At 39.1% G+C, this 25,389-nt stretch overlaps 1 protein-coding gene across 10 annotated transcripts in view; it reads left to right on the plus strand.

The window, feature by feature from the left end:
- Positions 1-25,389, plus strand: part of TP63 (tumor protein p63) — a 245,886-nt gene that overhangs the window by 154,700 nt on the left and 65,797 nt on the right. For all 10 annotated transcript variants that reach the window (XM_081536846.1, XM_081536855.1, XM_081536864.1 and 7 more), the window contains one exon: positions 4,142-4,396. In XM_081536846.1, coding sequence (XP_081392972.1) covers positions 4,142-4,396 — 255 coding nt within the window. The remainder of the gene's footprint in view (positions 1-4,141; positions 4,397-25,389) is intronic.

Consider the following 25,389-nt stretch of genomic DNA (forward strand, 5'->3'; position numbering starts at 1 on the left):
TTCTATTTCAAAGTTATTTTTATAGAAATTGAAGCATCTCTTTGAGTTTTAAAAAAATCCATTGTTTTACTTTACCAGGTTTATAATAGATATCAAATTATGTTCATTTTCATCTTTTATATTTTTTGGAAAGAAGATCATATCCTGTTTCAGACATGGGCTTCCCTGGTGACTCACAGATAAGGAATTCACCTGCCAATGATGGAGACTCAGGAGATGTGGGTTCGATCTCTGGATAGGGAAGATCCCCTGGAGGAGGAAATGGCAACCCACTCCAGGATTCTTGCCCAGAAAATCCCATGGACAAGGGAGCCTGACGGGCTACAGTCCATGGGATCGGACACAACCAAGTGACAAAAATTTTTTGGAAAGAAGTTTGTCTCTTCTTCCAGACATGATACGGTAGATACATAACATTGTTCATTCACTCACTGAGTGTCTATTAAGTATGTTAAGGTTATTCCCACATCAAGGTACCTTGTGGTTAGAAAGGGACAATCTACTTCCTAGTACATTCCAAATGTACTAACTTTGTTACATAAGAAACACCTGGGACAAGGGGACCCTACAGAATTCTTTCAGGGCACTTTGTTATTCATATGAGTGTCTGAGACTACTTTACCTGGCCTCATAAATAGGCATTTCATTAGCATCCCAGCATAACACAAATCTCTCCCGTCTGTGTTTATGAAATTACAGACGATAAACAAAGGGTCCAGGTACTGCTTCCTTCACCCTGCCAGCTTCACTTTGGTGGAAAATATGAAATAAATATTATTCACATTAACCTGGCACAGGGTAGCTTCATAGGCTCCAAAATGTGTAGTCATGAAAGGGCCCTATGCTCTGTTTAATGCTCTGCTATCATGATTTTGAAACTCTTAATAATTTATGAACAATAGGCCCTGAGTGTTCATTTTGCAATGGGCCGTGTGAATTTCTGCTGGTTCTGCCTACCTAACACTTGCTCTTCTTGGCTATATTGGTCTGCCCTCTGCCTCTAATTGTACTTTACCAACATGTCCACTCTCTTCAAATCAAAGAAATAAGCAAATATGAGCTCTTTGTTTTTGTTAACTAAATGCTTTTTAAATTAACTTCCAAAGTACTCTTTCCTATGGCAAGTTTATGACATAAATTTTTTAATAAAGCTATGAAAAGTCTCTAAGAAAATTTCCTTTTTTTTCCCCAAGAAAATTTCTAATCAGACTGTTCTTACTTTGGTGGGTTTGTCGTCTGTGTTTCAGACTAGTTAATACAAAGATGGTATTGGTTTTATGCTCTTTTTAAAAAAAAGACAACTGAGTATACTATTTAGCTTTTGTTTCTTTAAAGTAAAATTTGAGGAAAGCTTAAACTGAAATATGTTTTCCCATTTTTATCTTGAATAGTTAGCAGCTCTCTGCTCAAACTTGAGAAATCTAGCTCTACGTTATATAAATTGAGGAGTCAGGATTGGAAGCAAATTCTATTGTTGTGAAGTAAAATATTTCACCTGACTGTATGGGATTAACAATTATGGCATGTAAAAGCACAGCCATCAACACCTGTTAATGACTTGAAATACATTTTCTGCTTCTTTGGTGCCACCCAATATGTTCAATCTCACCGCTGCCCCAGGAAGGTCTTCTTTGTACCTCTGAGGTAAATGGAGTTTCCATCTCTCTTAAGTCCTTCAAGCAACACTGAGTGTTTACTCACTGGCTTTTAAAGCTGGGTCCCAAACATTTCTCTTTATATTTATTGGAAAAAAAAATTCAAAGGGCCATGTTTCTTTGTTCTTCTCCAAGCCCACAATTAGCTGAAGTTCCATTCTGCGTAGCTAGGAGGAGGAGGACAGGATTGACCTAATAGGCTTTTTTTACTGCCTGTGAGAAAGTGCTCGGTGAATTTCTTTGTCCCTTTTGTCAGGGCCGACTGCCTCCCTAATTGTACTGCTTGAGGGAAGCACGTGCCTCTGGGAGCATTATCTGATTCCTACAGGACGCTCAGGAGTGCTTTGTATACTGACCCTTCACTCGAACACAAATAATAATTTCTTTTCAATCCCCTTCCCAGACCATTCCCGCAGGCTTGGACACCTTAGAGCTTTAATTCAGCCAGGGTTGTGGACACCTTCTTCAGGGCCTCAGGTTTTAGATTTTTGGCTCACAGCTGTCTCACCTGCAGTCTGCCTCACCTGTCAAGGGGGAGAGGTGAAGAAGGAGGTGAGGAGGACTGGGAGCCGTGGAAGTCAGAGGAGAGCAGAGGCGAGACTAACAGCTGCTCTTGTCAACAGGGGGATAAGTGTAAAGAGATTAATAGTTATCTGAAGAGCAAATGGGGACATGGCATTCGGCAGTGGAATGTGAATGTATAAATGTAATGGAATGGGCATGCAACCGTTAACATTTAGACAGATGCTCTCTGGACTGAATGGAATGGCAGAGTCCTTCTCCTCCCCATGTGAAATACTTAAAGTTTAGTAAAATAACTTCCTTACACTTAAGTTGAATTGTTTTCAAGCATCAATTTCTTTACAAGTTTGTGTTCTCTTTAATTTGACTTTTTCTGGGGCTCTTGGTTATATTTCACTTGAAGAGCCAGACTCCTCATTTTCTTTATAAAATGTGTACCAACAGGACTGCCTTCTCTTTGCTTCTGATTTGTTTCCCTATCACTAAATTGAAGAAACAATGTGGAGTCCCTGTGTCAGAAGGTTTCACAAAGGGAAAACAGCACACAAGCTTATGGCCGCTTCTAGAAATGTGTTCAGTTTAACTCAGGAATGACTTGAATTATCTGATCAGTCTGACAGGTGTGATGGTGTAGACTCGGAATCAGATTTGGTTTCAAAATAACTACTCTTGGCTTATTAGCCAACGCTTGAGCAATTCACTTCCCCTTTCTGATAGTAACACAGTAAAGATTCTTTTTGTCAATGAAATGAGAAGTTAAATCATTACTTCCATAAACATCTTATTGAATTATCTACTCAGTGCTGATTTTCCTAGAAGAAATAAAATTTCTGACAGAGAAACTGTATGAACTAATGTACTTCTGAATTATACAAAATATAGAATTTTAACCATAACTAGATGATATTTCTCTTGCACATGTTCTGCTTTAGAAAATAAACTACTACAAAGAAAATGAAAGAACAGATGGAAAATTAGGCTGTTTGGATAGTATCATGTTACCTTTTAAAATATATAGCTGCCTTTCTAGCCTGGATAGGAGGGGAGTTTGGGGGAGAATGGATACCTGAATATGTATGGCTGAGTCCCTTCACTGTTAGCCTGAAGCTATCACACACTGTTTATTGCCTGTACCTCAATAAAAAAATAAAAAGTTAAAAATAAATAAATTACACATGTGGTCTCTCCTTTCAAGTAATCTACACTAATTCCTAAAAGCTATTGTTTTGAGTGAATAAATACACATGCCATACAACTTAAGGTAAAACTGATGAGATTTTTAAATTGCTGATACATATGACTAAGCTTAAAAATCACAATCTTGCATATTCGTGAATAAAGAGATTTGCTTAAGTATTTTTATGAAAAAATAAAATACATACTTGCTTCTTCCTAACATTGCTACTCCTTCCCCTGCAGTTTTCATGAACCCAGTTTTGGAGGGCGAGTTGGTACCCTGAGACAGAATTTAGAATAAAGCTTAAAGAAAATCTGCAGGACAACCATTTTTCTCAGTAGACAAGTTGATCCTTAAATCTTCTCTAGAGCATGTGTATCCAGTGGTCTTTTTCATTCTGACTACCAAGACAGAAGAAGAAAAAAATAGCAGATGGTATTCATTTGTTTTAATGAATTCATAAACAGCTACTGAACAGTGATGTTTTTTGCCCAGTTTGCGAATAAGCACATTATCTACTTTCAGATGCTCTTGGGGAGACTCAGTTTCCAAAGGCTGCCCATGAAGCTGTGTGATCTGTGCAGGTCTTCACAAAACATACCCACACACCTTGCGCTTCTTTTGGTGTTTTGAACTATGCATCACAAATTGGTCATCTTCCTTTGAGTGTAAAGTGCAGCAAATCTGAGGTTGATCTCTGTGGAAGGCATGCACCAAAAGATGCCTTTTGAGAAGCAACAATCTGCAGCTTAAATGGCTAATGTGGGGGTTTCTGGGTGTCTTGCAGCCACAGTACACGAATCTGGGGCTCCTGAACAGCATGGACCAGCAGATCCAGAACGGCTCCTCGTCCACTAGCCCCTACAACACAGACCACGCGCAGAACAGCGTCACGGCGCCCTCGCCTTACGCACAGCCCAGCTCCACCTTCGATGCCCTCTCACCGTCGCCCGCCATCCCCTCCAACACTGACTACCCGGGCCCACACAGCTTCGATGTGTCCTTCCAGCAGTCAAGCACCGCCAAGTCCGCAACGTGGACGGTAAGACTACGGGTGCCCCTGTGCCCTTGAACCTGACCCCCAGGTATGTGGGATTTCTCCGTCACCCTCCAGGCTCTCTCCTTCGTCAAAGCTTAGAACTCCATATTGAATGGTGGAAATGTTCTCCCTGTCCTCTAAGGATATTTTGGTTTGGAATATTCCACACTGAATCAGAAAGAGAAAAAGTACCATTTAGTAGGAACAACCCTGATCTGGAAACCAAAGGCCTGTGTTCTGGTAATTCTAGCTGATGTGTTCTTGCCTACCTCACCTTTTGTGTGAACTTTTTTGGAAATATGTAAAGCATTACATGGATGGGAAATGTAATCCTAGGATATATGTGTTTGCAGTCTGCAGAATGTAGGCTAGTTCCTATTTGTTAAGGAAGGCCTAAATTTGTTCATACATGTAGGTTCTCTAACATGACTCATGCTTTATTGATACACATTTATTTATTGCATTTAGAAGCATAAATGCTTTAGGCTTGCCCCCCCCCAAGCCTCTAAAACTACATATCAGAAGCCTGAAATAGATTCAAAGAGATTCTGATTAAAAATGTTGGAAAAAGCATAACTTTGCTAAAAATAATCGAAATACTGATCATTTTAAAAATTAAAAAGCTGTAAGAATGTTTATTTTATTTTAGAGTTGATTTGATAATTTATTATAACATGAATAAAGCTCAACTATAAGGGAGGAGACCTATAAGACTGGTTTTAAATGGTTGATCAAAGAATGTCCAAGACCAAAGTGGCACACATTTGTCAAAGAAGTTAACTTTTGCCTGGATTATAGAAATCTTTCACATGTCATCCTCTTGTGGAGAAGCAGCTTTCAAATTGTTTTAACAAATTATTTCCTGTTTGGCAAATAGATTTCTTTGGAAAGCATTTCTTCTTTGTATGCCACAGTATCCAGGCTTTACTCCAGTAGTACAGAGTTTATAATGTAATCTGCATTAATAACACTAAATTCCAGCATAATTTCACATAGATCCCCCCATTTTGACCTCACTTCTTTGTGAACTTGGTAGGGTATGTTTCACAACTCCCACTTTACTAGGGAAAACTGAAAGAAAGTGGGGTTTCAGTGACATCCCTAAAGTTACAGAGGCTTTGTATGGCTAGTCCTATTTCTGATTCTGTCACCACCACCTCATCTCCCCCTCCCCCTGACCCCCAGATTATGTGCTTTCTTTATTTTTCCACTGTTTCACATCAGGATGTTTCAAACTTGTCTAAGAATTTATCATAGTGCTTTTCTTTTATGGTTTGAGAAGTTGTTCTGTCATGGTTCCTATTTCAACAATAACAGAAGTATTAGCTTAAAACTGGATCTCTCTTCAGTGTGTGATTTTTTTAATAAGTTGTGTCATACTGTTTAGTCTCTTTTATATTAATACTCATGGAGGTGGACACTCCAGGTGAATAAACTTAAGTCCATAGGCCTTAAGGATATATTGGCTGATTGATCTAAGTAATATTTTGCCACTAGAACAGCCATTTTATAAATGGAGTGCTGATGTATTTCTGAATAGGGGTCACCAAGTGGATGTTTACAATCACTGATCTTCAGAGCTTACCATTGCTCATCTGGCCTTGTCATGCAAAGCTCCACTTTAGGAGTGAGTGCATCTGAGCGATGATGGGCATATTTGATGCCACTAAATGAAGACTCACTGCCCTTCTAAAATAGCTTAGGCTGGGTGGAGCATGGGGATGGGGCATGGAGGGGGGATGGAGCATGATGTAACTACAATGTTAAATTAATCTTTCTTCCTCATTTTTTCCTCCCACCTCCTCATACAGAAATCTTAAGCCTTTTTTTTTTCCTTTCAGTTTTAGCATAGTTCTGAACCATCTTCCATCAAAGCCCCTCTCTCAGAAAAGTACATTGTCTCAATAAAAAAGGTTAGGCATGTCTACATACATGGTAGGTTAAACAGCAAAGAAAATGTTTTGTAGAGTACCATGGCAAAAGTTCATTAGATGTGGGAGCAGTGGTATCAGAACCCTACAAAAGGGGTAGGCACTGTGGTGAAAGAGCATCTCTTGGGAGCCAGAAAACCTGGATTCTCACCGTGATCATCCTCACGACCTTAGCCAAGTCACTTCATCTTTCTAGAATTCAGTCTGTGCCTCTGAAGAGGTTGAATAGGGTGAAAAGTACTCCCTTTCCTTAGGTGAAGTATTATTAATCATCAACATAGAAAGGTTTTAGAAGAACTTAGCTTCTTTTTCTTAAAAAAAAAAAAATCGTTTATTTGGTTGTGCCTAGTCAAACAAATAACTAGGCATGTGACATGTGGGATCTAGTTCCCTGACCAGAGTTCATACTTAAGGTCCCCTGCATTGGGAGCATGGAGTCTTAGCCATTGGACCACCAGGGAAGTTCCAAAAAAAACTTAGCTTCTAATCAAGTTTTTGCCTGCCACTAATAAGAGACCTTGGTTAAGCTGGTTTGCCTTTCTAGGATTTCTGTTCAGTCTATGTATAGGTATTACAGAATAAAATGATTGAATTAGATGTCTATTCCAGCCTACTAATATAGCACTTAGTACTTACATTTGTATTAGTGTTCTTTCATGTTCATAGTTAAATTTCTTTTAGGCCCAGCTACATTTCTTCTAAATCCAGCACATTTAAACTCTTGTTTGAGTAACTGCTGAGATCACCTAAAAACGTGTAATTCTTAGCCATGGACACCAGTATCTTATACATTAGGAGCATCTAACTCTTTGAGCCAAATTGTATATCCTCACACTGATGCACATTTTAAAGTGTTTTCTCATACATTTGTCTCAGGTGGAGCCTCAGAACCAAGGCTGTTATCCCCAGTTTTAGAAGTGAGGAAACTTCAAGAAGTATAGGTTACTTGGTTCATCACCAGCCCAGGAGACAGAGGAACCCAGGCCTTCCTCCCTCCCAGTTCAAGTATTTCTACCATCCTATTTGGGATTCCCTTGTCACTCAGTTGGTAAAGAATCTGCCTACAGTGCAGGAGACCCAGGTTTGATCCCTGGGTTGGGAAGATCCCCTGGAGAAGGAAATGGCAACCCACTCTAGTATCCTTGCCTGGAAAAATCTCATGGACACAGGAGCCTGGTAGGCTGCAGTCCATGGGGTCACAAAGAGTCAGGCACGACTGAGCGACCACTTACTTACTTACCAACCATCCTATTTAGACTGCCTTTCTCTTTACAGACAGAATCAGGGATATACAGGCACTAGCAGGCCCTGTGTAGCATGGAGTGAAACCACCTAACAAAGGACATTTTTATGCTACATTATATACAACATCTATTTCTTAGGCATCTGTTCATTTTAAAGCAGTCTTTCAAAATAAAACACCAAATTTTAAAAACTGCCCACAAACTGGAAGCAGCAGAAGCAGCTGTCATTAGGAAGGGTCACACTTACTGCATCGTCCTCTGGTAATTCTTTAATAAAAATCTTGTTTGTACCATTTTTCACTTGTTGTTTTCTCTTTTAATTTCTGGCTTAACTCAGACTCACTGCCAAAATATAATTAATATCTTTAAAGTATATATGCATTTTTTTTTGCTTTGTCTGTTTCCAATAATGAATGTGAGTATGTTTCCAATTCCATGAAAATGTGGTCCCTATTTTAGACTTCTTCCAGTGAAATAAAGTGAAGAGCAATGACATTTTCCATATTCTCTCTTACACACACACTCACACGTAGTCACACCCAAATCAACATGGAATTTAGGACTTAATTTCAAACTTTCTTATTTCTACAATGTAATTACTACTTTCTGATAGAGGCCTACCATTTAATAAAATAAAGTGCTGGTCTAGCATTATAGCTAAGACTCGTCAGTCATAGGCCAGTTGTCAAGTATGGTAATTTGGAAATAGAAGGAAACTTATGTGCAAAGTTCAACCCTGAAATTTACTAGCAGCATTTAGGACCTGCTCAAAGAGTTCAATTTCTTTAAACCTGACTATACCGACTACAAATGGGGATGCTCATACCTTCCTTATATTTTCTTTATTGTGAGGATTACATGTGCCATGTGTAAAGGCACTGGCTAGTCATAGACACAAATGCATTTACTGAGTCTGAACTTGAATCTCTTTGCTTCATGAGTTTATTAGTTTTATTGAGGGTTCAGTTGTGCCATAAGTAGTAATTTGAGAGAATTCAAAGAAAAATATCTTCTATTTTTTCTTTTTCCTAATGCTTTTGGGCTGTTAACATGCATACTGCAGCCCCATGGGACTGTGATATTATCCACCAATAAAAAGTTTAAAGTTTAGTCACTCAGTCGCGTCCGACTCTTTGCGACCCCATGGACTGTAGCCTACCAGGCTCCCCTGTCCATGGGATTTTCCAGGCAAGAGTACTGGAGTGGGTTGCCATTTCCTTCTCCAGAGGATCTTCCTGACCCAGGGATCAAACCTGGGTCTCCCACATTGTAGGCAGATGCTTTACCATCTGAGCCACCAATCAAATAACATGACTAAATGGCATAGGGTGGTATCAGGCTCTCCCATATGCTGACTTCTGCAGACTGGCCATGCTGCCTTCCTAAGTCTGTCCAAGCAGATTCAGGCTCTCCTTGCCTGCACTGAGAAAGACCTTTTCCAGTTTTAAGAACCTGGTGAATTCCAGCATTTATTTCTCATTTATGGGGATATCTTTTTTTTTTTTTTTTAATTCTCTGTTTTTAGTAAAGAATATCTGGGGTTTTGTGCCAAAAGTATTGGAGGCAAACCTACACGCTCAGCAGTGGGGAACTGGATATGCTCTAAATTATATCATATTCACTTGACAAAATACTCCCTGGTCATTCAAATGAATCACAGATACTGAGCTGGAATGCTTTTGGAGTTGAGAGTAAGGAAAAGATGAATTTTCTATGGCACCTGCTCGAGCTTTGAGAGGACTGCTAAGTATACCACTTCTGGAACTAAAGTGCTTTCTTTTGCTGGACTCCAAGGACAAGACTTTTTTGTGTGAATATCAATCTTGACCTGTATTGATCTTGAGAGCTGTTTTTCCCACAACCCATGACACACAGTATTATCTGCATGCAAATACTGGGAAAACCCTCAGATTAGTGTTCTTCTGTTGTACTCAGTCTGAGATAATGGCTCTGGCCTTTGGACATACATCCCTTTTGCTCTGGTGACTTTTTCCTTCCATAAATATGAAGGTCTCATAGAGCAGGCACCTTGACCTAGTGCTCAGAGTCATATTCAGCATATAGCAGGCCCCTTAATAAATATGAAAAAAAGAAGCTTTATTTTCTCCCCATGGCCAAAGGAAATGACTACGTTCTGAACAGCATCCCTTCACTCTGACCTTAATTGTTCACTGTTCATGAATTTGATGCCTTTTCTTCCACCCATGATTTAGAAGGTCCTCTTCTTTGACTTTCCTAATCATGCCAGCCTAATGTTGTGTTCAGAGCTTTGAAGAATCTGACTTGAGCAAGTGGAGAGATTAGGGAGGTGGCATTTGAAAGGGGAACATCCAGTTCCCCAAGAGAGTTTCATTGATCCCAGCCTATTGGTCTCACAAGCTTGCTCTCCTTGGCTCCTCCACAGGCGAGCTGAGATGTGTGCCTGTGGCCCATTGTGCCAGTCATCAGGTTACCTGTAATGTAAGACTTCCAGAAGAAGTCTGCCAGCTCGGCAGAAATCTAATGCAAGCCAGCCCGTTGCGTGGCCTTCTGGAATCTTGGGACTCTTAAGACTAGCCCATCAAAGGACACGATGTATAGACAAACTTTTCCATGGTGAATATGATTTATCAGCTTCCTTGTCGAAAGGAAACACTTCTCTCATCAACGCTTGAGCCTTAACTGGGGCTGATCTTAACCGAGTGGCTGTTAGATTTCATTGCTGAGGAACAGAAGTCAATAGACTTGGCTCCTGCCAGTGGTACATTTGTTAATCACAAGTTATTTTCACTTCTTGCCAGGGCTGTCCTATAAATCTCCAGAGATACACAAAGGAGTATCATTTTATGCCCCTCCCATGATAAAGAAAATAATAACATTGAGTACTGTTGCCTGTTATCCAAGCTATTTCTCAGGTCACAGAGTATTAAGGAAGAATATCCTAAATAAAAGGTTTAGAGATTCTTGGGGTGGTTCATGTTACTTACTTAACTCTAGGTTTTGCACTTTAAAGTGAATTTCCATTGTAAGCCCTTGTGTAGGGGTGTTGTCTCCAGGTCCAGAGCAGAATAACTTAGTCAGCAAGTTTGCCCTAACTTATTTAAATTAACTCTAGGTTAACGTATTCGTGATAAGCCAGTTTCACCTAATCTGATGTTTAGGGCCTTGCCATGTTATGCTTGAGTGATTTCCTGAATGCACTTAGAGATTCTCTTTAAAGGGAAAATTTTGATATTTATTTATTAAATCTAATATAACAAGAACTGACCAATGATTAAAAAGAAACACCAAATCGAAATAAAACTTGCCTTTATTTTTCTACTACAAAAAGAATAGCAGTAACCCCCCCTTTTTTTCTTTTCATTCCTTGTCCTGCTCTTCTTCCTGCTCCTCCATTCTTCCTTTCCTCCCCAACTTCCTTTTCTTCCTCCTCCTCCTCCTTCATTTATGTTATCATTCATAGTAATCAGTTTGGTTTTGTAGGTATTACCAGCCACTTGATCTTTTATTTTTTCACTATAGCTTTGATTTCCCGGAAGGGTGGATTATTATGAGGAGGACTGTGATATAAATAAACTACCATGGAAATTTCCATCAAGAACAGGGATCAGATCATAACGCTCATTTTTCTAAAAAAATCACTTCGACTAATAAGCTAACTTGGAGGTGGAAAACTCAGTCAGATATCTGGGGGTCTAGACGGTAGCCTAAACAAGTCAAATGGTAAAGATGGGCATAGTATCAAGGTGAGCTTGCATACCTTGTCCACAAGGGCATTTGCTTTGCAACTCCAACATGGTGTCATGGGGGAAGGTAAACCTGAAGTTAAAAGCTGAATTTTTCAAGAGCATGTAGAAACCTGGATTCTCATGTGATATCTCCATATGTTTAAAAGATAGCATTCATTAAAAAAAAAAAAGTTGTGAAAACCACAGACCAAACAAAACAATAGTCAGACTGAAGGCCATCTTTGCAATGTATATAGCAGTGACAAGAGACAATTCAGTTCAGTTCAGTCTCTCAGTCGTGTCTTACTCTTTGCGAACACATGAACCGCAGCACACCAGGCCTCCCTGTCCATCACCAACTCCCTGAGTCCACCCAAACCCATGTCCATCAAGTCGGTGATGCCATCCAGCCATCTCATCCTCTGTTGTCCCCTTCTCCTCCTGCCCTCAATCTTACCCAGCATCAGGGTCTTTTCCAATGAGTCAGCTCTTCGCATCAGGTGGCTGAAGTATTGGAGTTTCAGCTTCAACGTAAGTCCTTCCAATGAACAACCCAGGACTGATCTCCTTTAGGATGGACTGGTTGGATCTCCTTGCAGTCCAAGGGACTCTCAAGAGTCTTCTCCAACACCACAGTTCAAAAGCATCAATTCTTCGGCGCTCAGCTTTCTTCACAGTCCAACTTTCACATCCATACATGACTACCAGAAAAACCATAGCCTTGACTAGATGGCCAGAGAAGTACAATGAGATTGAAAGGGCTTCAAATCAGTTTCCTCATTTCACTAACTGATGACTGATTTGTAATTAGCACATAGAGAGTGTGCCAGGACAAAAATTACCATGAAATTGAGGTATAGACAGATAACGATGTCACAGTATTTTTTAATGGCTCAAGAAAAATGCAATGTATCATTCAAATTGACAGAAATATCTTCAAATCAGCCCTGAAGGATGAGTGCCAGGTATTGTGCTCAGTGTCTTCCCATATGTAAGCTTTACACCTTCGTCTGTTTGCATTCCCTGATATTAAGCATTTCCATAGTGTGATCAAGTCTTGTAACAGTCTACACCCCCTCTGATGGAGAAGGGCAGATGTATTTTTCTCATGAAAGGTATTTAGCTGTCAGCTGTCTTTTCATGAGTAAAAGCAACTGCATGTGGACTAAACCCTCATGGTTTTATATCAACAGCAATTAGTATGTCTGTAAGGTCACTGGAGCAAGGGAGATGTGAAATGACATAGCTTTCTGCCCAAGAGCTTCTAATTTTTTGAGATTAAAGAAGTTTATTGCAGAACAGAATGAGGAATCTTAGCCTCTTTGAAGCCCTACAGATGTTTTGTAGACACACAGTGGTTTTTGGAACAAGGGGTCCTGTAATTAGGCACATAGGGGCCTCAAGGGACTGCTCTTAACTGCTGTCTCTCTCTGGTTTTTAATAAAGATTACCACCCCGTCATCAGGCTCCCCTCAGCTGAAATTTGGAGGAAACTGGGAGTAGCCAGAGACCGTAGAACCCAATTTATTGTGAGGTAAATTAGAGAGGGACTCTCACTTTACAAATAGAATCAGCCTTCTCATTTGAGTTTGAATCTAATAATGAAGACTCATGATTTCTTATTGTAAATAACAAAACAGTGTAATTTGTCACCTTGTTATTGTATTAGAAGTGTCTGAAGATTTGGAATGGAATTTCTAATTGTTTTATGCGGAGCTAATTCTGCATTGTCAAGTACCTCAAACAGGTGTTTTTCGTGGGTTACTCACTGAGTTTGCAGTTTTGGTTTTACTCTTTATACTATGTTACCAGTAGTATCTGGACTAAATATTGAGGAAAATAGAATGAATAATACAAGGACACCATTTAAAACGACTTTTTGTTTTTCCTTGGAGTAGTTTCCAAGTTGTATTACATAGAAAGAATAATAATAGCTTAACATAAGAATCCTCTTTTGAATTTGAGATGTCATTTGACAGACTCCTGAAGAGTGTGGTTCATTAAGAACTCAGAAGGACAACTAGTGGGCACTGACAAGCTGCGTGATCATGCGGCGAGTGACTTGGCCTCTGCTCATCTATTAATGGGTATTGTAACATTTACTTGGTAGGATTGCTGGGAGGCTTAATTAAAGTTTACTAAGTGCTTTGGGAACCTGAAAGATGAAGCTCAGAAAACACAATATGTTATTATCTGCGTTTTTGTTTTTAGATTTATCTGTGTGAATAGTACATATCCATGCTTGTAATCCAGGCAGTTTTTTGAGGTTTTCCATTTATAAGCAGACCTGAAATGAAGCAGTATAGGTCTACAAGTCCCTAGAAATAAATGTAGGATGAATATATATGTTTGCATAGGTGTTATTTTTTTTCTAATGTAAAATAACTTCTTCTTAAAGCCTATTTAATTAGATCTTATAATTGTTAATCAGATGCTATTTTCCTTAAGAGTCTCAGTGCTTTATTGGTAATATTTCAGCAAACTAGTAACAGAGTTTTATTATTTTTTTAAAGTATTTATGTATATTATTAATTTATATATTTTTGGCTGAAGTGGGTCTTCGTTGCTGCATGGGCTTATTCTCTAGTTGTGGGAGGCAGGGAACACTCTCTAGTGGGGGCCAATCTCTAGTTGTGGTGTCCGGTCTTCTCATTGCAGAGGCTTCTCTTGTTGCAGAGCACTGGCTCTAGGGCATGTGGGTTTCAGTGCTTGCAGCACGTGGGCTCAGTAGTTTTGGTTCCTGGTTCTAGAGCACAGGCTCAGTAGTTGTGGCACACAGCCTTAGTTGCTCCATGGCATATGGAATCTTCTGACCCAGAGATTGAACCTGTGTCTCATGCATTGGCAGACTGATTCTTTACCACTGAGCCACCAGGGAAGCTCCAGTAACAGAGTTTTAAATTGTGGTCATTTTAACTGCAGTCCATCAGGTCACAAAGAGTTGGATACAACTTAGCGACTGAACAACAACAGCAACATTTTGACTATATCTTTGAGAAAAACTTTACTCTTTTTCTTAAAAATGCAAAAATAGATACACATATTTATTTACATACAAATATTTCACTCTTGCTGAGTAACAAAGGAGTTAATTTACAAAAATTGTAATTTGGCTTGGAAGATATTCCTTCCTTCTCTCTCCCCCTTTACTTCCTTGTTCCTCCTACTTTGTGTGTTAATTTGAGATTTTCATATTTATGAATTGAGAGTCCTAACATTAAATGATATAAATTGCCTTTTGTTTTACGACTCTGTATTCTTGGAAAAGCAAATTTCATTTTCCCGTAAGAGCAACGTTATAATTATGGATTACATTTTTGACAAAAGAATTGTCATCAAGTAAGTCATAGATATGATTAACTGTATGTCATAAAAGCAAAATCCTTTAAGCTATGATAATTGTTTAAAATAGCAAAATGTTTCTCATAGTTCTATAAAATTTGCTTAAATATCTTGTATGCCTTGATGTATGTATATTGTTTACTTATAAAATCCTAACAATTACTTTTATAAACTTGACTTATCTAAAACTATTATGCTGTGGAAAAAACATTTAAATTATCATTTGACAGAGCAAAATTTTGGTGCATTTGATACATAATGATTTGAGAAGCCTACATTTCTCAAAATAGGAGAATTAGAATGAATAATTACAAAATGTATTCCTTTTGTTAATAATTATATTCAAAATATTTCTGTAGTATAAGACCATTATTTATTTTAAGACATTGAATCCATTTTAATTATTTTTTATGAATTGTTTAAAATATTAAATATATTATTATGGATTTTGCTTATAAGAAAAAGAAAAAGAATGGAAAAGAAAAACTGGATTCTTTTGAATTTGAAAATAGAGTTTTGGCGTGTTTTTACTATCCCTGCCTGACACTGCACCATCCAGAGTGGAGTGGTTTTGAGAGGAATAACTGTCCCCCAAAGCAGCTGGTCATGAGAACGGTGGGATGCTAATAGAGAGTTTGGTTCCTTTGCCTTGGTGATTGATAGTGGAGGTCTTTGAGGACACAATTTGTGTATTAGACCCAGGGTTTGGTGTTTTTTTAAGCACTATCTATTCAAGTTTATCACTTACCCGCACTTAGTGGGGAAGGCCTTTGGAAAATGGTGTTTAGTTGGTCATTTAATAAAGCAGATTGACCAATTCATAAAATAAATAGTATTTTCATAATAGAAATCTGGAATAACTTTTTCTGTACTTCTACATTTGGAGTGGATGCACAGGAAATATATCCTGTTATGATAATTAACAATTCCTTTTTTTTAAAACTCATCCACATAGGTACATAACCTCTTTTTCCTTTGCTTATTCTCATGCCTAGAATGCATTGAAGTTTTGCGTGTAAAAATAAGTGCACACCTTTAAAATGCTTTAGTCTAACCCCTCTGAGTTTTGGAAGATGCTTGGCAAATAGCTATTTTAATTAGTCTTTCAAAGAAAGATTATCAACCTCTAAGAGTTACCATGGATAACTCATTCCTTAGGCTTATATTGTTCTCTCATAATATTCACTGGTAATGGATTAGATTTTATGTTTATCTTCAAAGACTACAGTTTACACTTTTGTATATAATTGTAACAAAAGCATAGCTTGCAAATGTTTATATTTAATATTCTGAGAATCATCATATAATTTAACAAATAGTAACTCATCCATAAACTTTTTGCTGTAGAAGTTGGAATGAAAGTGATGAGGAACTTGAGATATAGGGCAAAGAATATGTCTCATTCAGCAGCAGAACTGGAAGGAAATATAGAGTTCTTCCTGTCTAGTTTCCTACTCATGAAGCAATTAAATGTAATGTATAGTTATTTGTGTAAGTTTCTATAATGTATTCATATTTCAGAATTGATTTCTTGCCTTGAAAATGCCACAGTTTTCAGCTATAATGCCTTTCTTTGCATAAACATTTTAGACATAGCTGTTAAGAAGTGTAAAAGTTATGCTAGAATTAGTCTTTTTATTAAGTTTTCATAAAGTCTTCTCTCAACCTTCACTCAAGTATAATTATCCTCTTTAGATAATTTAGGACTAGGGGTGGGAATAGGAACAGGATACTCAAAAAGAAGAACAATACAGGGAGGAAGTGAAATGATTTGTTAGAAAATAGTGGGTGAATCCTTATTTAAAGGAAAATGTGTACACTTTGAATTTGTGTGTTTGATGTTTTCTAAGACAGTTTTGTAGCCCTGAGAGTGTGTTTTTATGACATGGACTTCTACTTTGAGGAAAAGACCCAAACCATTTCAAATGAAATGTTCAAATTTAGTCTAAAATCTTCACTTTGTTCATTTCTGCACTTGATAGTCTGCTGGATGTTTTTGCTTTGACATACAAGAAAATACCTCTTATTCCCTTTAGTTTTTTTTTTTTTTTTTTTTAAGAGCTAACTAATCTATTTTAGAAAAGGGGAGGAAAGGGGACTTCTTACTTTCTTTTACCTAGCAAGTCTTAATCCTTTTCACATTTACTTCAAAATGTACAAAATGTACAAATGTACAAAATGTACAAATGTACAAAATGTACTAGATGGTCTTAGTCAATAAATATATGGTAAGTAATTATAATTCTATATGCTTTTCTAAAATGCTTTGAAATTTCCAGGAAAGAAAATCTCTATAATTATCTGCTTGTGTTTTAGTAAAATAAAATTAAACAATAAAACTTTAAGGCTGTTTTCTCATGATAGTAATGATGGTTTTATTTTGATAAATGTGGGTTTTAACTCTAGTTGGTGCCATAATGTAACTGAAACTGTATCTTTGTGTTGAAGCATTTTTAAATATTATATGTTCTTTCTACCTTTTAGAAATATTCTTTTATTACAGTTAATTTTAAATCTATATTTTCCTTCCTGCTAACTCAGAACACAGCCTAGATTCACAGAGCTTAGGATTGATTCTGACATTCATACTGTTTGCCTTTGAGGAACCTAGTGGGTTTCTCTCTATATATATATATAAACAAATGACCAGAGCGGCTTGAATATCTTTTGTCAGTGGTCTCAGTTAAGGGTCACTGATGCTCAGCATATGGAGAATGCTTTAAGACAAGTTAATTAGAAAGGGAGGAATTAGCATGGATATTTTATGCGTGGGTACTACCTACACTGTTATGTGAACAGTGAGAAAGGGTATATCCTTCTGAGAGACTTGCTCACAAGCATTTCCAAACTAACAGATTTTTCTTTTTTTAACTGGATTGAAAATTCATTTTGAAGTTGTCGCTTGGGCATATGGTTGTGGGGCATAGATTAGCTCCTAATGTATTGCTTTCTTAATTTGTTTGACTTCAGGATTTAGGCTCCAGAAACCGAAACTATTAATAATGTTTGAAACATTTAAGCAGAAGAGGGAGTGATCTTTTTCCAAAAATTCCTGTTTTAAAATGAAAATATTTTTTCATTTGCTAAATTACAATGAGATATGATATAATATTTTACAATATATAAAATGTAAAATATCTGAGATACTTACAGTGTGTCTGTTTTAGTTACCTTGCAAGACTGAAAGTTACAAATATTGTGACCCATGTTAGTGCTCAGCCATGCAGCAAAGCTTTGCCTTTACCTGAAAGCAGGGGCTGTGGTTCTTTTACTAAAGAACAAGCCAAAGTGCCTAAGGAGGCGGAGTGGTGAGTGGAAAGAATTCAGGCTTTGTGGTCAGATAGACCTGAGGTTGAATTCCACCTCTCTCTATCTTTGTGGCCTTAGGCAAGACACTGTCTCCAGGGCAGTTTCTTCAACCCTAAAATGGGGACAAACGCATCTTGAGGCAGCAAGGTTATTGGTAGGTTTAGATATAACAAATGTAGAGTGCATAACAGTGCCCAGTAAATGGTGATTTTTATTAGATTAGGTTGTGAATTTAGGATTAGAATTTGGGTACGTCAGAAACTGCAGTAGGGAATCCAATCTGTGAAGTACCTCTAACTTCTGACACCTTCCACCACGTGGTGGAGATGATGTGTTAGCACAGTCCTTAAAACCTTTACCCCAGTTAGGAGCATGGGAAAATGATATCTGCCTGGGGCTTCTTAAGACTATAATCTGAAGAGTTCCATAGAAAAAACAGAATTTGTTTATTTTTTTTGGTAAAACATTTTAATTTTGTATTTTAATACAAATATACATTTAAATATATTTATCTCCCTCATTTAAAAAGCATCTTTAAAATTAGAATTCCAGGAAGATGAGTAATATTTATCCTGTGGGTTTGAGTGACACTCAGGCACACTGCCATGTATATTTCTGATGTACAAATACCTTAACCATGTAAGAGGCACGATTTTGAGATAATTGATTTGCTTTGGGAGAGTGGTAGAGAGCACTTTAGTTATTTTTATAGCGTCAGCCCACAAAGAACATGGACTCACGCTCTAAATGGTGATTGTGTTGAGCAGTGAGCAGAGCTCCTTTTTTTTTGACTAACTCTTCTGAAACCAGTACATCCTAGATTTGTTAGGATGTCCCCAGAGGGCACAATTACCACAGATGGGAGAGAGTCACCGGGTGGCAGATTCCAGCTCAGAGGGAAGAATGGTCAGGGTTCTGCTGGGCTGGAATGCACCACCTCCAGTAGTAGTGAGTGCTCAGCCCCTGGAGTGATTCAAGATAGAAATGAGAGCCTGACTTGAGTTTTAGGTGAGAGAATGAATCAAGTGGTCTCTGAAGTTCCCTTTGAATTAAAAAAAAAAAAAAGTCTATACATCAAGAAGAGAAGGCCTTTGTTGCTGGAAAGAAAGAAGAAGATAGCAAATGACCAGGCAGATGGTTCAGTGGGGAAGAGAACTGACTTTCCAGAGAGGCAGTGGAGCAGCTGAACTAAGAACACAGAGGCCAGCCTGATTTGCTCGCCTGGAGACAGGACTCTGCTATTCTGCCTGAAGCTGTGGTCGCGGATAGGAAGCAGCAGCTCGAGAGGTAGGATGGGGCCAGCCTATGTGGGTGAAGGTATTTGGACTGTATCCCACGGGCAGTGGGGCTGATGCTGAATACTTTTGGAGCACAGGAATTATCATGCTCGGAACTGTAGATAAAACCCATTAATCCGGCATTGTGTGGGGGTTGATTGGAGGGGGCCCGGAGAAAGGAAGCAATCTGGAAAATGCCACAGTAGTGCAGACGCTTGATAGGGGGCTCACTCACTCAGCGATATGGTGCACTGATGTGGGAAGGACAAAAAGGAGAGGGCAAGAGGCAGCTGTGTAAGTCACTGCTTCCAGAGGCTACATAAGAAGGCAGGAAGGAGGAATGGAGAGCCAAGGAAGGGGCTGGAGTGATGGACTGTCTTACTAGAGGAGAGCTAAACAATTAGTGAAGGCTGCCATGTTCTAGATGGACCCTTTGTAAATCGCTTAACCTCCCTGGTGCCTCAGCGTTCTTATCCATCACGCTCAGTTTCTGCAGTCCTGTCCGACTCTTTGCGACCTCATGGACTGTGGCCTGCCAGGCTCCTCTGTCCATGGGATTATCCCAGGCAAGAATACTGAGTGGGTTGCCATTTTCTCCTCTAGGGTATCTTTCCCACCCAGGAATCAAACCCACATCTCCTGTGTTGGCAGGTGGATTCTTTACCAATGAGCCACCTAGGAAACCCTTGTTTTTATCCATAAAATGAGGGGAATGACACCTATGCTCCGAATTTGGTTGTGAGCATCCAGTGAGATAAGGAGGTAAAAGTGGTTTGTAAACTCAGAAGTCTGTCCTCCTGCAAACTGCTCCTGCTGCCTTGGGATTGAGGCGGGAGGAACGGCTTGCAGCTTCCTGTTTTGCAAAATTAAATTTCGTGTTTTTTTCACTCTGAGCTCTAAGCTAAAGGTACTGGGTGAATGAGGTGATTCTTATCCAGCCTATTTCAAAACTTCCTAGATGTTCTCTCTCACCTCCAGTAATAAATGCTGAAAGCCTATTAGCTCTCAAACACTTGACCCTTCTGCCTTTCCTCTCTCCCCGTGGAGGAGGAACTGAAATTTGTAGACTAGAACCCACACGCTTCTCCTGGACTGATTGGGAGGGCTGCTTGCAGGAGATAAGGACCTTTCTGTAAGGCTCTTCTAACAATTGTCTTCTATTAGGGTGGCTGCTGTCACACAGACAGCACTGCCCAATTCTCTCAGGGCCTGATAACAGACACGGTAACATCCGTGCCTAGGTCATAAGTCATTGCTTCCAGGGATTCATTTCCCCCTTGAAGCACCTGTGTGGGGAGAGGCCCCTGTCTGTCAGAATTCTCATGACTGAATCACGGCCATGAGCTAATGTCTCCAGCTTTGTGAGTCAGTGCTGGCCCAGCCTCAGTGTTGTAGGTAAGAAAACTGAAGACACAGGTTAGTCTCCCCTCCCGTCATTAGCTCGCACAGGGCAAAAGCAGACTGAGTCGTCATCTGAAAGTGGTGTTTAGGAAATCATGTTTGGTTCTTGTCCTGTGTGAGGATGTCACATTAGTGTATGAGTTTCTTTAAGCGTTAGCAATAATATTTTTACAAATCCTGTGATTTTTTTTGGGTGTGCTTTTTGTTGCTTCAGGCAAAGTAGGTGAAAAGATGTGCTTGGGAGATGAATGTTCTTGTAATAGGCAAGACGTAGCTTGCAGGGAAGCATCTGTAACCAACCCGTTCCGCATATGAGAGGGCCAAGACTTGTTTGTGTTTTATTGCCTGTTCAAACACGCCTAATTCTAAAAAGATTTATTAACTTTTAGAGGATTCCTCTAAAAATGTTATTCCTTCATATAACAAGTATATGTGTTGATAGGCTGGTGGTTATATAGGTACCCTCGTGGTATGTGGGCAGTGCTAACTTTGAGCTAAGAGTTATAAAACTAGTTGTCAAAAATGAAGCAGATGTAAATATATTAGGACTATCATGAATAATTCATAAATCTACCTATTAATCCAAGAAGCACAAAGAAATGATGGTTTCCGGTTTTTTGAGTGTTCATGGTAGAGATTTTATACAAAGAATCATGAGTGAGGAACCTGGATATTTGCTCACAAGTGGAAACAGTGGCTGATTTTATTTTTTTGGGCTCCAAAATCACTGCAGATGCTGATTGCAGCCATGAAATTAAAAGACGCTTACTCTTTGGAAGGAAGGTAATGACTAACCTAGACAGCCTATTAAAAAGCAGAGACATTACTTTGGCAACAAAGGTCCATCTAGTCAAGGCTATGGTTTTTCCAGTAGTCATGTATGGATGTGAGAGTTGGACTATAAAGAAAGCTGAGCACAGAAGAATTGATGCTTTTGAACTGTGGTGTTGGAGAAGACTCTTGAGAGTCCCTTGGACTGCAAGGAGATCCAACCAGTCCATCCTAAAGGGAAATCAGTCCTGGGTGTTCATGGAAGGACTGATGTTGAAGCTGAAACTCCAATATTTTGGCCACCTGATGTGAAGAGCTGACTCATTTGAAAAGACCCTCATACTGGGAAAGATAGAAGGTGGGAGGAGAAGGGGACAACAGAGGATGAGATGGTTAGATGGCATCACCGACTCAATTGACATGAGTTTGAGTAAACTCTAGGAGTTGGTGATGGACAGGGAGGCCTGGAGTGCTGCGGTTCATGGGGTCACAGAGAGTTGGACACAACTGAGTGACTGACTGACTCAGAGATATTGTTCAAAACTTAATCAAAGAGAAAATAACAGGGAGAAGAAATCAGTGATGGAGGGGAATAAACTTTAATACTATTGCTATCAATTAAACAACAGGATTTTTAATTGTCTCTATTCCTCTCTGTCCTTTGTCTTTATAATATATAGATCATATATATATATATATGTATGTATAATTACATTAAAAAAATAGCCTATGGGGTCATGAGAAGCCTACTTGTTTTATTGCTTTAGTAGCCATTACATATGTACCTACTTAAATCTGTATTCTCTACAAAGTAGTCAGGTTTTATGGCAGCAACCTTGTTCTTGAAACACCTACTGGGAAGAAGGTTGGGGGTATGTGCTGTCATTTATAACAAATATTCAGAGCCCACAATAAGAACTGTTCTTCCCCACTACTTCTGCAGCCCTTCCTGTTTTCCCCTTCTCTTGTCCATTCTTCTTTTTTCATTCTGTCAAAGGCATGAGCTACAGTGGTGAAAAGAGCAAAAAAAGTAAGAAAAGGAAATGGTAAGAAAAATAGGAAGGAAATTTTCCAAATTAAAGTTTAGTGGCTCTTTTTAATATTAATAAAACAAATCCTTTGAACTTCTAAAAGGGGATTTAGTGTAATGACAGTTTCCTTCCTCATGAATCAAAATATTTTCAGACTTTCTGAAGTTTTTGTAAATATTGTATGTGGCAAAGACATGTGTTGTTCTTTGTCTTTGAAAAATCAGAAGCATTTTGTCATTTAAAATGAATCTGGGTTGATTAGATTTGATCAGTTTCTTAGAGAAGGCATTGTTTCACATTCAAAAGCTTAATTTATGTTTTGTTAAAATTTCTTTCTTGAAATATTTAAAATTTTAGCTTCTCTAAACCTTCAGAATTACCACCCACCCAAACTGGGATGAGCAAGTATACACTTATCATGGCTGTCATGAAATTTCTCCATTTAGTGCTTGATATGTTTTGTATAAAATGCCTATGCACACGTGTCCCCCTAGTGCCTTTGTTGAAGCTAAGTTGATGACCCCTTTCTTTAAGTTTCAGTTGTTACAATTCACTGAAACACATCTTTAGTTTCCAAGTGCCTTTCTTGAGCACAGAAGGTGTGCTTTTGAGAAAACAGACATAACTCTACTATTTATGAGTAAGCAAGGGAACAGACCTGTCTGAGACTCTATTTCCTCTTCTTTAAGGGGTGAATAATCTCCCTTGCAGGTTATTGAGGGTGCAGTGTGGGAGCCCTCAGTCCAGTGCTGGTCACTCAGCAGTCCCTTCCTAAATCATGCTAGTTACTTTTAGAGTTGATGCTGGAGGCTAATCCTGTTCATTGGTAAGTTAGCCCTTCTTCACAAAGCTCACAGTCTGTCATGGCAAACTGATAAACCTTGCTGTAATTCAGTGTGACAGGTGCTATAATCTGTCTGGAATGTCCCCCTATCCACCACCCTCCTTGTCTGCTAGGCTGACTACCACTCAGTGTTAAAACTCACTGAAAGCCTTAATTGTAGGTGAAGTCTCTCCCTTGCCATGTGTCTTCCCTGCCCCCCACGAATGCTAAGGAGTTCCTTTTCTTATGTTCATTACACTTTTGTACGTATATTCAGACTCATAGTGCGGAGCATATCTGTCTCTCCATTACCGTGTGAACTCTGAGGTAGTGGCTTTGTCTTTTCATCTCTGTATCTTAGTGCTGGCACATATAATGGGTTATATAATATAATGGGTCTCAACAAATATTTGTCAGATGATATCCTTGTCTGAACAAAGTGTGATGCAGCAGAGAAAATAAACTGATTTATTCAGCTTCACAGAGGACTTTACATTTAAAGTTGACTCTCCAAAGATGAGCAGAGTCTTGCAATGGGGAAAAAGAGAGACGACATTCCAGGTAGAGGATCCAGGTAAGTGAAGGCATGGAGACAAAACTTTGCTGTGTAAGTCTCAAAGTAGGAAAGGGTCTGGCATACCTGGACCATGTCAGGTTTGGAGGAATTAGAGAGGAGCAGAAGATGAAGCTGGAGGAAAGTTTAGAGAACCAGATGGAGAGGCTGCTGAATCTCCTAAGGGGTTTGACTCCAATCTTATAGGCATTGAGGAGACACAGAAGGACTTTAGTGGGGAGGTGACGTCATATTCTAATTCAAGAAGATAACTGACAGAGGGGTGGAGGTAGGAAGACTAAAGGCAGGCAGGCTGATTGGGAGGTTATTGCAGTAATTCAGATGAGATAAGGCGAGGGAAAACGAAGGTGAGTGTGGGGTTGGGAGTGGAATTTCAGTGTGTATTTCAGAGACAGAAACCACTTTCCATAATTGGGGTTGTTTTGACTCCTAAAATTGTAGCATTTCCTCCACAATGGTTTTTAGAGCTACTTCTTATCAAAACTGTGGTAATAAACACATCAAAGCATATATATCTCAAATATTTGGGGGAGTTTTGGGTGTTATGCTTTTATTTTTTTCTCTTAGGATTCATCTTGGCTACTTAACCTATTGATTTGTGTGGGGCCTTCCCAGATGGCCCAATAGTAAAGAATTTGCCTGCCAGTGCAGAAAGTGCAAGAGGCGTGGCTTCAATCCCTGGGTCGGAAAGATCTGCTGGGGGAGGAATATGGTAGCCCACTCCAGTATTTTTGCCTGTAAGATACCATGGACAGAGGAGCCTGGCAGGCTACAGACCATGGGTTTGCAAACTAAGCACATGACTGAGCACAAAGAGTCAAAGAGCTGTGTATAAGAGGACACACATATCTGTAGTTGACCAGATCAAGAAGCCCCTTCTGGTTCTGTCTTGCATGGAAAGAGTCTGGGAGGAAGTTTTATCAGTTGAAGAAGGATATGCTCTGGCCAGGGAGCCAGTGATTGGCTTGATGGCTTTGGCCAGGTCTTTTTGCTGCTTTGGGTATCAGTTTCCTTATCTATGAAAAAAAAATACATAGTGAGTGAAATATTTAATCTTTCTTCCTATTTCTTATCCTAAATATAAGAATGAACATTTTTGGCTGTTTACTGCGTAAAAATATATAACACTCTGTGTGTGTGCATATGTGTGTGTGTGTGCGCGCGCACTCACGTACACATGCTCAATTGCTCCATCATGTCCGACTCTATGAGCCCCCATGGACTGTAGCCCACCAGACTCCACTGTCAATGGGATTTTCCTGTCAGCAATACCAGAGTGGGTTGCCATTTCCTTCTCCCGGGATCTTCCCGACCCAGAGATCAGTTGAACCTGCATCCCTTGCGTCTCCTGCATTGGCAGGTGGATTCTTTACCACTCTGCCCCCTGAGAATAATATATCTAACATTCATATATCTATGTCTGTAGTTCACAGAAAATGGAAGCATCTTTCACTTTAGTTTGGGGTATAATGAAGAATAAAAAGCATGTTATAAAAAAAAAGCAATGCTATTTTACAAAATCAATAACTGGAAAAATGTACTTGTGCTTTAACCTATGGTTGTCCTTCAGTTCAGTTCAGTGAGTT

The sequence above is a fragment of the Giraffa tippelskirchi genome, chromosome 2 (genome assembly GCF_054371585.1).
Source record: "Giraffa tippelskirchi isolate mGirTip1 chromosome 2, T2T-mGirTip1v1.2.pri, whole genome shotgun sequence".
Classification (NCBI taxonomy): Eukaryota; Metazoa; Chordata; class Mammalia; order Artiodactyla; family Giraffidae; genus Giraffa; species Giraffa tippelskirchi.